A 15,802-nucleotide genomic window follows, 5' to 3' on the forward strand; every position below is an offset into this window, starting at 1 on the left:
CCTCACTTTTCCCCCCCCTCATGATTAGACTGGGGAAATGTGTTTTTTTGGAGGAGGACCACAGAGGTCAAGTGCCATTCTTACTCTGTCATCGGAAACATATGCATTAACCACATGACTTATCACTGTGGATGTTGACCTTGATCACCTGTCCAAGATCATGTTCATAGGGTTTAGCATCCTGTGCTTCTATTTGCTAAATTCCAGGCATATGAATCCTCCATGACCACACCCCTGGCTTCCTGCTACAGATGTTTTTCTGCTCCAAACTTAGGAATTGCTGGCTATTCCCCTAACGAACAACTCTGTCTCTCTCACTGCCAGGCTTGCTTTCCCTCCACCTGGAGTGTTTCACTCATTCATACAGAAGGCCAGGTTAGGTACTGGTGATCTGCCCTGGACCCACTCTCAGGTGGTACTGGTTACTCTGTGGTTATGATGTTTACTCATGTCTCCCTGATCCCAGGGCATACATAGCATCTGGCACAGTGCCTGTTGGAACTCAAAACATAGTCCTATATAATGAAAGCCTAATATGCTAAGTGTCTGGTCGTTCAGAGCATAATATGCTAATGATATGCTAAGGCCACTCAACGTGTACTGACCACAAGAGGGCAGACACTCTGACTGGTAGGTTAGCTTGCTGCTGGGGTCCGGCCAATCAGGACTGAGTGAGATGGGCCGGACACGCCCTGGAGCCCTCCCGCAGCCCCTCCCCAGCTGGCCAACCTCCCGCATCCCTCCCCGGCCCCAATCCTGCACTGGTGGGGTCCCTTGGCCTGGCCTGCACCCTCTCACAATCCAGGACCCCTCAGGGGATGTTGGAGAGCTGGTTTCGGCTCAATCCCGCAGGCCAGGCCGAGGGACCCCACTGGTGCACAAATTCGTGCACTAGCCCTCTAGTTGTTGAATAAGGGGACAATTATTCCAGACAATGCAGGTAAACCTCTAGCACAGTGCCTGCCTTGTAAACAGTAGATACTCAGTAAGGCCTGTCTCTGTCTCTTTCAATATAGGAAATAATCCTCCCTAGATCTGAGCAACTATATTAAGTTTGTGCTTGCCCGACAACCCCATCACAGGCCCCTACAGGAGATGAGATTCTGGAGCAATGGTCTCCTAGGACTCCCTGAGAGCCACAGTTACCTGCATCAAAGCGTCAAGGAGGCCACTTAATGACAGAGATGTTGGGCTAAGTAGGCTACTCTCGGTCAACCTACAAATTAAAACGACATCCTTCTCCCAATGGACAAACTTCAAATTATGAACCCATTGGCCCAAATTTCCATAATCAGGCCCTCAGACCTTTTGTTATCTAGTGAAAGGGACCTACCTCACTCTCTTTTCGTGGCCCCCACTCAGCACATGTATGAGTGATATTTATACCTGGTGGTGCTTGTTCTTGATGACTGGTATACCTGCATGTTTGTATGTATATTAATTTTTTTCTTTTCACTCATTCAGTGTATTTGTGACTCTCCCTGAGACCCAATGGGGGGAGACACCTCATGTAGTGGTTCCAGGAATTTCTGATCAATCGTAAGACTAATATCTACTTTGTGCCAGGAACTTCACCTTCTTCACCTCTCATTCTCTCAATAACCCCGAAGGTTGGGAATTATTATTCCCTATCACTAATGAGAAAACTACGTTTTGGAGTGCTTTAAAACTTGCCCAACTTTGTGGTCGATCTAGGTTCTGAACTACAGCTGTGGACTTCAGACTCTGAGCCGCATCCACTGGAACTGGCTGCCTCCCCGTGGATCAGAAAGTCTTGTAAGACAGGGCCTGCATCCCCGATGGCTTGTGCTCATCAGAATGTTCTTGGATATACTCCTCCCTCTGACCCCAGGCCACCTCACTAGAGTAGATCCCCATGAATCTACGCCTGTACACTCGCAAGAGCCTCCTTCATGCCTTCCTGGCCTTGGGTTCCCTGCCCGCAGACAGATCATTGCTGTGCTGCCATTGCTGTACTCGGGACTCACAAGATTGCCCATTTCAAGCCCTCCATGTTCTTTGCCTTGCCCCCAAGATGCTGTACTGTGTTCCTACTTTATATCTAACTTCATCTGAATTAGCCACAGTCTTCTGCCTGGCTCCTATGCCGGCCGTCCACATTTCCACTTCACGTGCTGAATCTGTCCTGGGAGTCCTAGAGTCTTCTCTCTATGCCCTGGAAAGGTTGGGCCTTTTCCTTTGGAAGCAGAATGTCATAGGTATAAGGTTTGGAGATCAGTCTTCCTTTCCCCTGGGAGCTCCAAGGCCACAGGCTCAACCATGGTGTCTAGGAAACATCATAAAAGATCTACACAAGGCCAAATTCATGAGGAATCCAGTCAGTGCCAGGTGGCTGACTCTCTAGGATTGAGAGGTGATGGTGAAGCCTCTGAGTTTATTCTCTCTGAGGTCACACATGGCCTAGCAGTTGAGCAGAAAGGTTAGTCAAGGAGGCTTCAAAGAGTTCGCTGTGCCAGTATGCTCACAGGAGGAGTAAAACATATTGGAGTTGGAACGATAAGGGTAAAGGAAGCCCAGGAGGTGGCAGATGACTGCCAAACCCAGGAGGACTTCAGAGCTGAAAAGTCAAAGAAAACAGGATGGAACAGGCAGCACCATCATGATTTGTCTCAAGTGCAGGAAAATGGGGACAACCTGTCAGGTTTAGAGGGGGAGAGAGGGAGAACGAAAGAAAGGATGATATATTTATTGAACTCTTAGCATATTGCAGGCCCTGCTTTATGCACCTTCCATCTTATTACCTTAGCTAATGCTCACAGCCCTGAGTGATCTGGGACTCTCAGTGTTCCCATTTTGCTAATCAGGAAATTGAGGCCAGGAGAGGGTAAGTGAGCCAGCTACCCAGCCAGTACATGGTAGAGCCAGGATTGAACCGCACAGCCTGTGTCTGCAGTCTGCTCTCTTAGTCATTACACCACAGCACCTCCGGTCCAGGGGGGAGGGACAGGCAGTAAACCAAGGATCCTGCAAATATTTATTTAATTACCATGGTGATGAGTGATGGAAAGGAGAAGCGCTAGAAGCGTTGTCTGAGACGGCTGGGAGACTCAGTCGGGGAAGGGAAGGGGGATGTTTCCCTAAAGACGTGTCCTTTACGCTGAGCCTTCTGGGGGTCTGCTCATGACAGAGGCAAGGGAGGGGGCACCCTGGTGGAGGAGGGACAAATGCCCATCTTGTACCCAGAGATATTAGACTGCTGTCATCTCTTCTGTGCCCCACAAATAGCCAGCCACCTGTTTTCCTCAATGCACAGTGTAATCTGGTCCCCTTTAACTTGAGTCTTTCCCATAATGTTGACCGTCAGGAGGTTGCTCTGATTGCTTCCCTATGCCCCTGACCAAGGATTGGCAAACTTTTTCTGTAAATGGCCAGATAATAAATATCTTGAACTGTGGGCCCATCAGTCTGTCGTAACTACTCAGGTCTGCTGTAGAGACGCAAGAGCAGCCACAGGTGGTATGTCAATGAATGTGGCTGTGTTCCAATAAAACTTTATTATGGATCCTGAAATGTGAACTTTATATACTTTTTACATCTCACGAGATACTATTCTCCTTTTTGTTTTTCAACCATCTAAACATGTAAAAACCATTCTCAGCTCATGGGCTGGCCATATAAAAACAGGTAGGGGGTGGGGGCTGGATTTGGTCAGCGGCTGTAGTTTGACGATGCTGCCCGGGACCGTATTTCCAGGTACCCTACCTACGCCCTACTCCCCATTAACGTCTCCAGAAGTCAAGCTCATTGCCCCAGTCAAATCAACTCCTTCTCTGGATGTTCTGATTTCTGTTCATGATCTGGGGTGTCTGTTCCTTAGGGGATGGAGGGGCAGGAAAAAAATGGACAAGAACCACTGTTCTAGTCCTGTTTGGTCATTGTCCCATCTCAGACCTGCTGGGCACACCCCTGCCTTTCTCAGCTTCTACCCTACCTCTCTCCTCCTCTTCACCGCCAAACTTCTCCTAAGATTGTGTCGACGCCCTGTCACCGTTTCATCACCTCCCACTCCTCACTCCTCACCCCCTCCAATCTGGCTTCCACCACATCGCTCCACAAAAACAGCTCCCACAAAGGTCACCGATGACCTCAGTGTTGCTAAATCCAAAGGACATTTTTCAGTTCTCATCTTACTTGCAATCGACACCGTTGACCACTCTCTCATTCTTGAAAGACTCCCTCCGACTTTGGCTGCCCTTTCTCTTTCTCCTTTGTGCACTTGCCCTCTGCTGCCTGGCCCTGACCTGTCGGGATTCCTAAAGGCTGGATCCAGGGCCTGTTCCTCTCCCTTGAGCTACTCTCTTTGGGTGATCATGCATCTCTAGCTCCCATCCTGACTTCTCTCCTGAGCAGCAGTCCACCTCTCCAACTTTGTCCCTGACATCTCATCTCTCAGGTGTCTTAAACCGCCTCACACTTTATGTGTCCAAAACCAAGGTCATCCATTCGTCCCACTAGCTACTCAAGTAGCAAGCATTTTCAGAGCGCTTGCTATCCGTCAGACATTGCACTAGTTGCCAAGGCCACACTTTTTTGTAAAAAAGAGACAGAATCCTGCCCTCAGGGGACATAAAGTTTACTGCAGAGACATACATTGACCACACCTTCAAACCTCTTAATCCCCACAGCTCATCTCTCTCTGTCACAATGGTCCTTGCCCATTGGCCTTATCTGGGTGATTGGCACTGCAATCTGTCCAGTCCTGAGAGCCAAACGTATCCGAGCCACCTCCCTTTTCCTTACCAAAGCCCCATAATCTAGCTTGCAGCCTTGTTGACTTACCCCTAAATAGCCCTTGACATTATTGCTCCTCATGCCCACTTGCTGTCCCGGCCCTGGCCTTTTCCATACCTCCTGCTGGACCACTGGTTCTTCCACTCTGGTCTGCAATTCAGCCAGATGATCTTTCCAAAATAAAGCTCTCACCATGCCCACCTCCTCCCTCCTCTTCATATAATTGAACCAACTGAACCATTCCGAAGACTGTCCATTGTTCTTAGAATGAAGGGTGGGAGCTTCTCACCGAGACCACTTAAGACCCCACGTGCCCCTGCTGGGCTCTGTGGTCTCATCTCCACACACTATCCCCCCTACGCCATGCTCCAGACTCCTGGACGGTTTCAGCCCCTTGTTCTCATAGCGCTTCTTTCCCACCTTCAAGCATGTCTCTCCCTCAGTTGGGAATGCTGCAGGCCCCTCTCTTTGCCTGGATGTCTCCGGCTGCCCCTTCAGTTCTTGGTTCCACCATCACTTTCTCAGCAAGGCTTTCCCTAACTTCTCTGCCCGATCTACCATTCCTGTTAGAGCCCCAGGCAGAACCTTGGACCACCCCTCAAGGCCAGTTGCCACACCGCCATTTACATCTGAAGGTTCAATTCTTCCGTGAAAAGCTTTCAAGGATGGGGATTCTATCTCTTTTTACTCAAAATTCTGCCATCAGTAGCTATTTGTTAATAGCTGTTTGTTCATTGGGTGGATGGATGGATGGATGGATGGGTAGAGAGATGAGTGGGTGGATGAACGAATGTCATTACCCTGCCTGAAGCATTTTCTCTATCCACCTTTCAAGGTCAGCTCAAATGCTACTTCTTGCGGGAACCCTTTCCTGATACACTTGGTGGAAATTCACCTCCCTCCTGTGCCCCTGTGCTCAGCATGTAACTGCCACAGCATCACTTGCCTTTAACCTTGTGCTCACAGCTGCTGTCCCTGTGGTCTGGGTGTTTCCGGAGATCCGGGACCAGCCTTGCCCATCTCTGTACCTCTCACATGGCATGGTGCCTTGGACATGGGAGGTGCTCAGTAGACACTCGCGGAATTGATTTCTTTATGTAGCCTGGGTCATTCTGACCCTGACAGTGATCCCTCCTTGAAACGTGATGTCGTAACTGCGGAGAAAGGCCGAGCAAGGGAAACTCCCAGCTGTTCCCTCCCTTGTCCTTTCACGGCTCCTCTTTCCCTGAAAGTTAGTTACTCAGTCACCCAAGCAGCTTCTCTCACCCAAGCTCACGTCAAAACGCAATACGAAATGGCCTGGCCCTCACACGTTTCCTTTTCTGGGTGGGTGGGGGTGCAGCTAGTTTATTACCAAGTTTCTTCACTGCCTCGGGACCCATTTTCATTCTGCCTGCTGATAGGTTACATTTAATTTTTTTAAAGAATTCCCTTACCTGTATTTTTATCTACAGCTGTGTTTATGTGGCTTTAATTGCTTCCTAATTATATATAGACATCCCTCTCCCTTTATTTTTCTTGCTCAAGTCTGATGACTAAAACAGGAACATGGAGAGAGACCCAGTCAGCGCTCTTTCTTCCCCATGCTGATGAAAGGGGCTTTTTATGAAGTTGGAGTAGCTCCTACAGCATACCTGTTCCCTGAGTTATAACTCCCTTTACAACAGTGTGGTGTGCTTTTATTTTAGCATCTTGAGTGTTTTGTGGTCCCAATTAAACTCACTTATTATGGACCCTGACTTTGTTTCTACTACCCTCAGCACTTTGATATGTAATGCGAGCTCCCATCTGTCAGGCATTTGGGGAGATGCAGGTATTCTATGTAGTTGAATATTCTGGTTAGCTGAGTTACCATAATTGGTATATATGGACCCTCGATTTTCATAAAATTAGAAGCACAGTAAAACTTCCTTTGCTGTATTGCTAAGCTGATTATTTATAACACTAGTGGCTCAGTGCACAAAATTTGTGCACATTAAAAGGGAATTAATTAGAGGAAATATTTTAACATTGCTATTTGCCCTTTCTCTGTAATAGAAATGTCAGAGATGAAAGAAAGTTAGTAAAATGTATATGAAAATCTTCCTCCTGTCAGAGTCTGGGGCATGCTGCGGGACCCAGAGTCAAGTCTCCGCCCACCTGCGTGCACCTCAAAATCGCGTGAGGCTCAGACCCGGCTGGCCTCACCCTTGTCAAGCCCCACTGGGTGGGCGGTTGCAGCCTCAGGTCCCCTGTCAAACCCTGCTGGGTGGAGGGGCACAGCTCTGGTCCCCCGTCAATCCCCGCTGGATGGGGGGGTGGGGGGGGTGCAGCCACAGGTCCTCTGGCCGTGTGCCAGGCGGAGGGCGCATCCTCAGGTCCCCCAGCACACCCTCAGGCGTGGCCTGAGGTCCCCTGTCAAGCCCCGCTGGGGTGGGGTGGCACAGCCTCAGGTCTCTGCTGATCGCTTGTTACAGGAACCCCACCTCTGCTGTGGGTGCAGTCATCTGTGACAGCGTGACAGAGTGAGGGTCAATTTGCATATCATCTCCTTATTATATAGGATGCATGCAGAGAGTAGCTCAGGGGCTCACCACATGTTTCCTCATTCGATCCTGACAGAAGCCCAGGTGCTGGTGTGGATGAGGAAATCGGTGCCCAGAGATGCTGAGTCACCTGCCTAAGGCCCCAGAGCTCAGGGTGGTGGAAGGAGGATTCCTGACTCCAAAGCTCTCAACCGGTAAGACCAAATTGTTAGTTTACATTTTTCTGATGATCCAGAGGTTCCCTTTCTCACCTCCTCCAGGCTGTCATGAGGACATTGCTTCTTACTGTGCCATAGCCCAGATGGCGTAGGGCCTTTTACTGGACTGTCCTGCCTTCCTTCTTGCCCTCTGGTCCCCACAGGGGCTTTGAAATTCATGCATTATAAATAGGTTCGACGATACTGGGCCCAAAGGACTATGGGAATGGAGAGCTTGGAGCATTAAGAGGTGGTTTTAAATCTTAGTTGAAATCCCTTTAAAAAAATCTAAGAAACTCAGGCTACACCTGATATGGGAGACCCAGATCAATCGCTCCATCAACAAATCTTTATTAAATGCCACTAAAAGGCAAGGCCCCAGGCTCGGTGCTGTGGGCAGCTCTCTGAGTCGCTCTGGCTTTTACAGTAGAATTGTGATTTGCAGCTCCTGATGAAAAGGACTATTTATGGCATGCCAGAGCTTATGGGGCTTATGGCTGTTAAGTCTGTTTAAGCCTGCAACTGAGATTGAGGCTTTTTCTTGAGGGAAGAGGAGAACAAAACTGAGCACCCATCCCTCTGTTTGGAAGCGTGTAAGTTGAGCTCTTGTGTTATGAAACAGTGGGAACCGAACTGAAATGATCTTCCCTGGGAAAAACAACAAACAGGAGGCCACTTGAGCTCACCGAATCTATAGGGAGGGCAAGGATGAGATTTAAAAAAAAGAAGAAAACCTAACATTTTCATAGTATGTCTCAGTTACGCCTGTTTTTCCTTTAAATGACTCTGAACTTATCCTGCCATTTGGAAATGTTAACTTTGGAAAGGGCAATTAGCATAGGGACATGTGGACTGGCCGAGGGTGTGAGGGTGTGGGGCGGGGAGGAGAAGGAAGTAGTGGACTGTCACAGCTCGAAGGGCTGCCTGGAAACATCGTGTACGGACCAAGTTTCAGATGGCATTGCACCTGGAGAGAGAACCGGGCAGGCTTTGCTGGTGTGCAGACCTGCTGGCAGAGTGCCGCCATGGGGAGTGGCAGTGAGGCTCAGGACTGGTTTGGTCTCTGGGACCCTCTGTCTCTAAACAGGGTGTGCGGATAAGCTGTGAAGGGCGGTGCCTCGGTTGGCCTCCAGCTTGGCTGAACGATGGCTCTCCATTTGGCCTCATGGTGTAGTAGGGTTAGGGCTCAGCGTCTGTGCTCTGCAGTGAGGCTGCTCGAGTCTGAATTCTTACCAGCCCCATGAGCAAATGACTCCATCTCTTGGGCTTCAGTTACTTCATCTGTAAAATGGGGATATTGGCAATAGCTACTGTGGAGGGGTTTCAGGAGGATTAAATGAGATAACACACAGAAACTATGTATTTACTTATTTACTTATTGTTAATCTTCACTCGAGGATATTTTTTCCATTGACTTTTTAGAGAAAGTGGAAGGAAGGAGGAGAGACAGAGGGAGAGAGAAACATCGATGTGAGAGAGACACATCAATTGGTTGCATGTGCCTCGACCAGGGCCAGGGATCAAACCTATAACTGAGATATTGGCCCTTGACAAGAATTGAACCCCGGACCCTTCAGTCCTTGGGTCATTGCTCTATCCATTGAGCTAAACCAGCTAGGGCATGGAAACTATTTAGAACAGTGCTTGGCATGTACCAGTAGCAGGTACTTAAAGAAATGAATTTTTGTTACAAAGTCCACCAAGTGTGGCTCTGAGGGACAGATGTAGTGGACCCGGGCTCGGTAGGTTTCAGGACGGTTAGCAACCTGACGGAGGTTGTCAGACACTAGATAGCACTGGCCAAAATGACACAGAGGCTTACTGTGATCTTATGTAGATGATGGTGATGATTTTCATTCTCCCTTGTCTTTTGGGAAACTATCACCGTGATCTTTGATCATGAAAGACAACTATTGATAACACTGTATTTATACGCAGAGAAATCAAGAAGAAAAACAAAGAGATTTCAACTTCCAACAGAGTGGTCTAAATGTGGGTAATTTCAACTCCTCGTTTCAAACTGCTTTTATCTTCACAAATACAAAGATGGGGGAAAGAAAATGGAATATACTGCAGGTGGCATCTGCCGGACAGTGATGACGACCAAGGAGAATACAGGTTGGAATCTGAAAGGCTTTTGTTAGAACACCCCAAGCTCACGTGTCTTGGTGTCTTTAAGTCTTGGATAAATGGCTGCTGTGCGATGCACTGCCGATGTAAATATGTATTTTAATGGTCATCGTATCACATCTGCACGGAGTCTGCTGGGTCTGTGAGTGCTCAGTGCCCATAAAGCCCCTTAGTGCTGAAGGGAGAGGTTTAGGAGACACGAGAGAGGTCTGTGATTGCACGGAGGACAGGTTGGGACAAGTTGAGGCTGTGTGTTTAAGTTACGGAGCTAGATGTGGAGGCCGAGCCCAGCTGATGGGCAGTGAGGAGCTCTGAGGAGACTCCAGGCTCCGTCCATTTCCACAGTCCTCCCTGCCCAGGTGTGGTTGGCTACACCCCTGCAGAGGTGGTGCCGGGGAGGGAGCCAGCTGTGAGAAGCCAGAGAGCGAGGAGCTCTTTTTTCTGACATGAGACAGTCTCTGCTGTAAAAGAGAATGGGATTAAACAGAGACAGTGCAATTGAGATGGAGCGATAGAACAAGCAGGGGGCGAGAGAGCAGAGAGAGGTGTGATGTGAGATGAACATATCTGGAATTCAGATACAGGGAAGCGAGGAAAGAGAGAGGCGAGGCGAGGAGAGGGGAGGGGATGGAAGGAGAAAAGAGAGGCATTTTCTAGGTCTTGTATTTTCTCTCCTGGGGTGTGGGTTTATGGAACTCTGCTCTCATTCCATGAGCCACTCCAATATCCTCCCACCCATGACAGCCAATAATTCCCTCTTGTTAAGCCAATTTTAGTTGACTTTCTGTGACTTGCAATTCAAAGGGTCCTGACTAGACATCAGGGGTTGTTGGGTGTCAGGATTTGCATATGGAGCCCCTCTTTCTCCCTATTGAGGCCTCTGCTGCCCCAGAGCACCCTCAGGTACCCTCCAAGCTTCCCAGCAGCCTCCTGGGGCCCTCCTCAGGTGCTCACTCCATAGCTCTGTCTGGCCCATCTCCTCCGATTCCAAACTGTCATTTGTTCATTTATTCAGCGAGAGTTTATTGAGCATAAATGTGGTCGGAACACAGCAACCAGCAGAGTGGAAATAAATACCTGTCTAACTAAGAATCAAAGTTACCAAGTAATTTATTTCTTAAACTAAAAGCTATGAGAGGCCAGAGGAAGGAATGGCCATTGTGGGTGGGGTCTGGAATGGCGCTGTGGGCGTCACTGATGGGCTGAGAGGTGGGATTGGGACAAGGGGATTGAAAGAAAACATGGAGCTTGGTAGAGGGTATGGAAGCTTCAGGAGAAAGAGGGCCAAACAACCATAGCGGAACACCAGACCTGCCACGAGCCGATGGGAGGCTCAGACGAGGGGCTGGAGCAGCCCATCCTTTCAGAGCCCTGCTGTCCGGTTCCAGCCGTGGGCAAACTACGGCCCGCGGGCTGGATCCGGCCCGTTTGAAATGAATAAAACTAAAAAAAAAAAGACCGTACCCTTTTATGTAATGATGTTTACTTTGAATTTATATTAGTTCACACAAACACTCCATCCATGCTTTTGTTCCGGCCCTCCGGTCCAGTTTAAGAACCCATTGTGGCCCTCGAGTCAAAAAGTTTGCCCACCCCTGGGTTAGGCCATTGGAGAGCCCACTTTCAGGAGGCATGTTGGTGCTTGGAGGAGGGCTTTACCCATTGGTATCTTAATGGTGGGAGGAGTCTTCAATCCTTTACTCCAGGGACTGGCTAAGGGAGTCCTTTCAGGCTGGGGAGACCGATGAGCTTGTTGCCTTGGGAACCTAGGAGCTTTGTTGCCACCGTGCATGGTGTTCCTTCCACACCAAGGCTGGCGCTGCCTTGGTGGTCGAGCTTGGCCTGGTGTGGGTGAGGGTGGAGAGGCAGTGGCTGCTGAAGGAGGGGATTGGTTGGCAGTGTGCCTGCCTTCCTGGGCAGGAGCCTGCGCTCTGTCCTTCCCCTTCCTCCACCTGGAATTCTCTATGTATGGGAAGATGGAAACATGGCTTTCCTGCCTGGGTACCACTTCTTGGTGCAGTTCAGTGGGCTGAGATGTGTCGGCTCCCCTTAAGACAAGGAAGAGAGTTGTATTTTTAACTGGGCTATTGGGAGGATCAAGTTAAAGCCTATAATTGTTTAGTATGTGTCCTGGAGCATAGTAAGCGCTCAGTAAACGGTAGCTCTCAACATTGACCTTCTCAGCAATAATTCTGCGAGTACAGGGCATGGATTGGGGTGTGTGTGTGTGAGTGTGTTTTAATCTTAGTGGTTACAACATGATGTCACTTAAAGCAGAGAAATCTAAAATGGACACACCAGCTAGGGAGGACTATTGAGTGTCTTTAGCTCATGTGCAGTTTCCAGTTTCCATAGAAACCAAGCAAAGAAAATTTGCTAAAGGAAGCCTAGAAAATAAGTAGATTCAGGTCTGTATGATTATGTCTCCAACCCTTTAATGCACAGGCAGACTTTTATTACTATGATCTTATTTTCTCTTTAATATCTTTTTTTTTTCCTTATAAGATGTAATAGACCCAGACTCTTTCTATGCAGAGGATGACACAAAGTGGAGGATTTATTCTGCCACATTCCCTATCACAGGCCCAATAGCAGTGCTTCCGAGGCCCCCGTTACTGTGTTTATCTGCCGAATACACCCAGCTCTGCCATTCTGTGAGTATTCAGAGATTGTTTCTTGTTAGCTGTTAAGGTATAGGATCAAAGAACCAAAAAAAATCCTAGAATGGAGAAGGGCAAACCGAAATCCCAATGAACATTTTGGCAATGAGACCCGGGCTAGAATGGAAATGTTGAATTCCCCTGCACAGGGAGGTGATTGGGGTTCTGGGGTCATTTGATTACACCTGACTCCTTGGAATCCCTCTTTCGCTGTCAGAATCGGTAGCAGGAATGAGAGAGACGGCTCTGAGTCAGACCTGCCAACATTTGAATCAATAGGCATGCAATCTTGCTTCAATTTACAAGCAATTTTAAATCTTTTCTTTAAAATGCCTTCAAGAAGGGAGGAATGGAGGGATGGGTGGGAATACCAAAGTGAACTTCATTTTCTTTTTTTTCTGTGCAAAAGGAGGCTTGACCTGTCATGGCTGATCTAGTGCCGTGGGCCCCCTTGAATGGTTCATCGTTTTTAGCTGCTTAGCACAGAGAAAATGAAAACAAACACAGGAGTCGGGGGTGGGTCAGTGCCTTTGCAACAGTAAGAAATGTCTATATTGGTCTCTGCCCCCGGCTCTTGACACAGGGCTCCTGAAATCTTTCTAAATAGGGGTGCTAGGAGAATCTTTTGTCCTAACATGTAGTCTTTGACCCTGGTTCCTGACACAGAGCTCCTAAGACCTTTATAATTTCCTGAATGGTGGACACATCTGACCCTGAGCTCCTAAACCCCTCGGGATTTCCTGGGTGATGAGAATCGCATTTTGTTCTAACGAGGCACCTCTCCAGTGGGCTCCTGGATAGCTTTAAGGTAAGGGCTTGTCACTAGAGAGACCAAGCCATCATTAGAAGCTTGGAAACCTAGCTTCCTCCCCCCATTTTTCAGAGAAGGAAGAGAGAAGAGGGGATGGAAGTGGAGTTCATAATCGATCGTGCCTGTGTGATGAAGCCTGTGTAAAAGTCCCAACAATCTGGGGTTCAGAGAGCTTCCGGGTTGGTGAACACATCTGCATATCAGGAAGGTGGCACACCCCAACTTCATGGGGACAGACACTCCTCTCTTGGGACCCTTCCAGATCTCAGGCTATGCATCTCTTCGTCTGGTTGTTTGCCTGTTATTTCTATCATACCCTCTACTATGTAATGAATGGGTAAACATAAGTAAGTGTTCCCCCAAGTTGTGTGAGCTCTTTTAGAAAATGATGTTATCTAAGGGGGGAGGGGGTCATGGGAATCTCTGATTTGTAGCCAAGTTGGACAGAAGTTGTGGGTAACTTGAGGACCTGCTACTTGCAGTTGGCATCTGAAGTAGGGGACAGTCTTGTGGGACTGAGACCTTAACCTGTGGGGTCTGCACTAACTCCTGTTAGTGTCCGAATTGAACTGAATCGTAGGACATCTAGCTGGTGTCACAGAGAGTTGCTTGGTGTATGGTATTGTGAGTGTGGTAGTAGTGTGAGAGTGAAGGAGAAACAGAGGAGTGTGGTTTTGCTATCGTCGTCGTCCCCTTGGAGGCATGTGATTGGCTTGCTTCCTGGCCATGGAGGACCGGGCAGCAGAGTGGAAGCAGCTCTAGGCTGGTGTCAGAAGCTCTGGGGCCACCTCGGTCCTGCCACTTTTGAGTTACGTGACCCATTCATGCATGAATTTCTCACAAGGGCCTGGCACAGGGAGTGCAGGGCTCAGGAAAGAGCATCAGCAAAATTGGAAATCCATGCTTGTGAGTAAGCACATGATGCACATACAAACTCCAGAACATCACCAATTAGCCTTTATTGAACACTTACTCCGAGATGGGTATCACTGTAATAATGACACTGGGAAAACAACCCAGGGTAGCTCTTGCGCGTGGCCTGGCTATGGAAGTAGGTGAGAGAGAGCTAGCTTTTCCCTGAGGGCAATTAACAGGAACTCCAGATCTGGACCACACACTCAACGCCTCCTCGATGACCCCTCGAGCCCCCACTTGGCAGAGCCCCTCCCAGCCATCTCTGATTGCTCTTCTCAGAGTCACTCTTCCCCCTCAGCTTCTGTGGCCACAGACAAGAGGGTTGCATCTAGTCAGAGTCCTTAAAAGCGTCCGGCATTTCCCCCATGCCTCTGCTTCCCACCAGGAGCCTAAACATCAGAAGCTTTCTCGCTGCACTCTGTTGTTGTGTTTTTATAGAAGGGCGAGTCTTCGCCTTATGGTTGAAGTAAGGGAAATGGAATTGCACAGGGAATATAGGGAGGAAGGTTTTCATCATCAGGCATGCATTGGTTGCCATGGCATCCAGACGACCACTGAATCACTCCAGGGAGAGCCAACCCGAAGAGGACAGAGGGACTCCCAAAGGTGCTATCACTTATGTTCCTTCATGTCAAAGTTCTTCACAATTTCCAGTGAGCTAATCCTCCCAGCAGGCCTGATGAGGCAGATCAATACTGTTATCCCTTTTAGAGCTCAATATTAGTATCCACTTTAGGGCTCATTATTTTATCAGCCCAAGTACTCCATCTTTAAAGTCTCATCTGTGTCGTCTTGAAGCACTACTCTAATTTGTGATTGTGAGTCTATGTCACCTGTGCTCTCCCAAGAGAGGGTGGAGCCAGGGTAGGTGGCACAGGAGACACGTGGGGCTGCATATCATCAGTATTCAGGGTCTGTGAGGACTCTGACAAGTGCTGGGCACCCACCCAGAGGCCAGGACCACCAGCCCACTCACTGGGTGACCTCGGGAAGGTCACTTCTTTCTGGGACCCTGTTAGTGCCTCTGTAGAATGGGGGTCAGAATAATTCCCACCTCTCCTTGACTCGCCTTTTGTCTTTCACGGAGTTGTTAGGATAAAATAAGACCATAGCTGTAGATATACCTTGCAGTAGAGAAATACAAGAGATGATAATGATTGGGAGTATCAAAGCAATGATATAAATACTTGGACTGTGGAGTACACACAATGGGCCCATTTTAATTGAGCATTTTATATGATTCCATTTTTCACTCTTTAGCACATCAGTTATACCACTTTTTAAAAACTTCGTTTAGTGGTTGCCCTTGCATTTGCAATATACATTTACAATTGATCTAAGTCTACTTTCAAATAACATTATGCCATTTCACAAGTAATATATCTAATAATAACAAAAGAATCCTAATTTTTCTCTCCTGTCCCTTGTATCATTGCTGTTCTTCATTTCACTTATATGTAAGCAGACATAAGCATTTCTATCTGTCATCCATTCACCTATCTAATATATACATAAGATTCATATATAAGCATATATAATTATGAGACTGACGCGCTGCCTACTGCGCTAAGAGGGCCACCTGAGCATATATAATTAAATACATTAATACTATTATTTTGAACAAAATATCTTTTAGATCAATACATATTAAGAAAAATAAAAGTTTTTATTTTATCTTTAATTCTCTTTTTGATACTCGTTTTTTCTTTCTGACCTATATTATCTTCCTTCTCTCTAAAGTACTTCTTTTAATATTTCTTGCAAGGAGGGTTTACTGGCAGCAAATTTTCTCTATTTTTGTTTGTCTGGAAG

The 15,802-nt window shown here is 47.8% G+C and overlaps 1 protein-coding gene across 1 annotated transcript in view; it reads left to right on the forward strand.

Moving 5' to 3' along the window:
• The window catches only part of CES5A (carboxylesterase 5A), a 153,133-nt gene that overhangs the window by 56,818 nt on the left and 80,513 nt on the right, over nucleotides 1-15,802 (forward strand). The window contains exon 3 of the mRNA XM_036346900.1: nucleotides 7,354-7,471. Coding sequence (XP_036202793.1) covers nucleotides 7,396-7,471 — 76 coding nt within the window. The 5' untranslated portion in view covers nucleotides 7,354-7,395. The remainder of the gene's footprint in view (nucleotides 1-7,353; nucleotides 7,472-15,802) is intronic.

Source organism: Myotis myotis, unplaced genomic scaffold (genome assembly GCF_014108235.1).
Source record: "Myotis myotis isolate mMyoMyo1 unplaced genomic scaffold, mMyoMyo1.p scaffold_m19_p_19, whole genome shotgun sequence".
NCBI classification, from domain to species: domain Eukaryota; kingdom Metazoa; phylum Chordata; class Mammalia; order Chiroptera; family Vespertilionidae; genus Myotis; species Myotis myotis.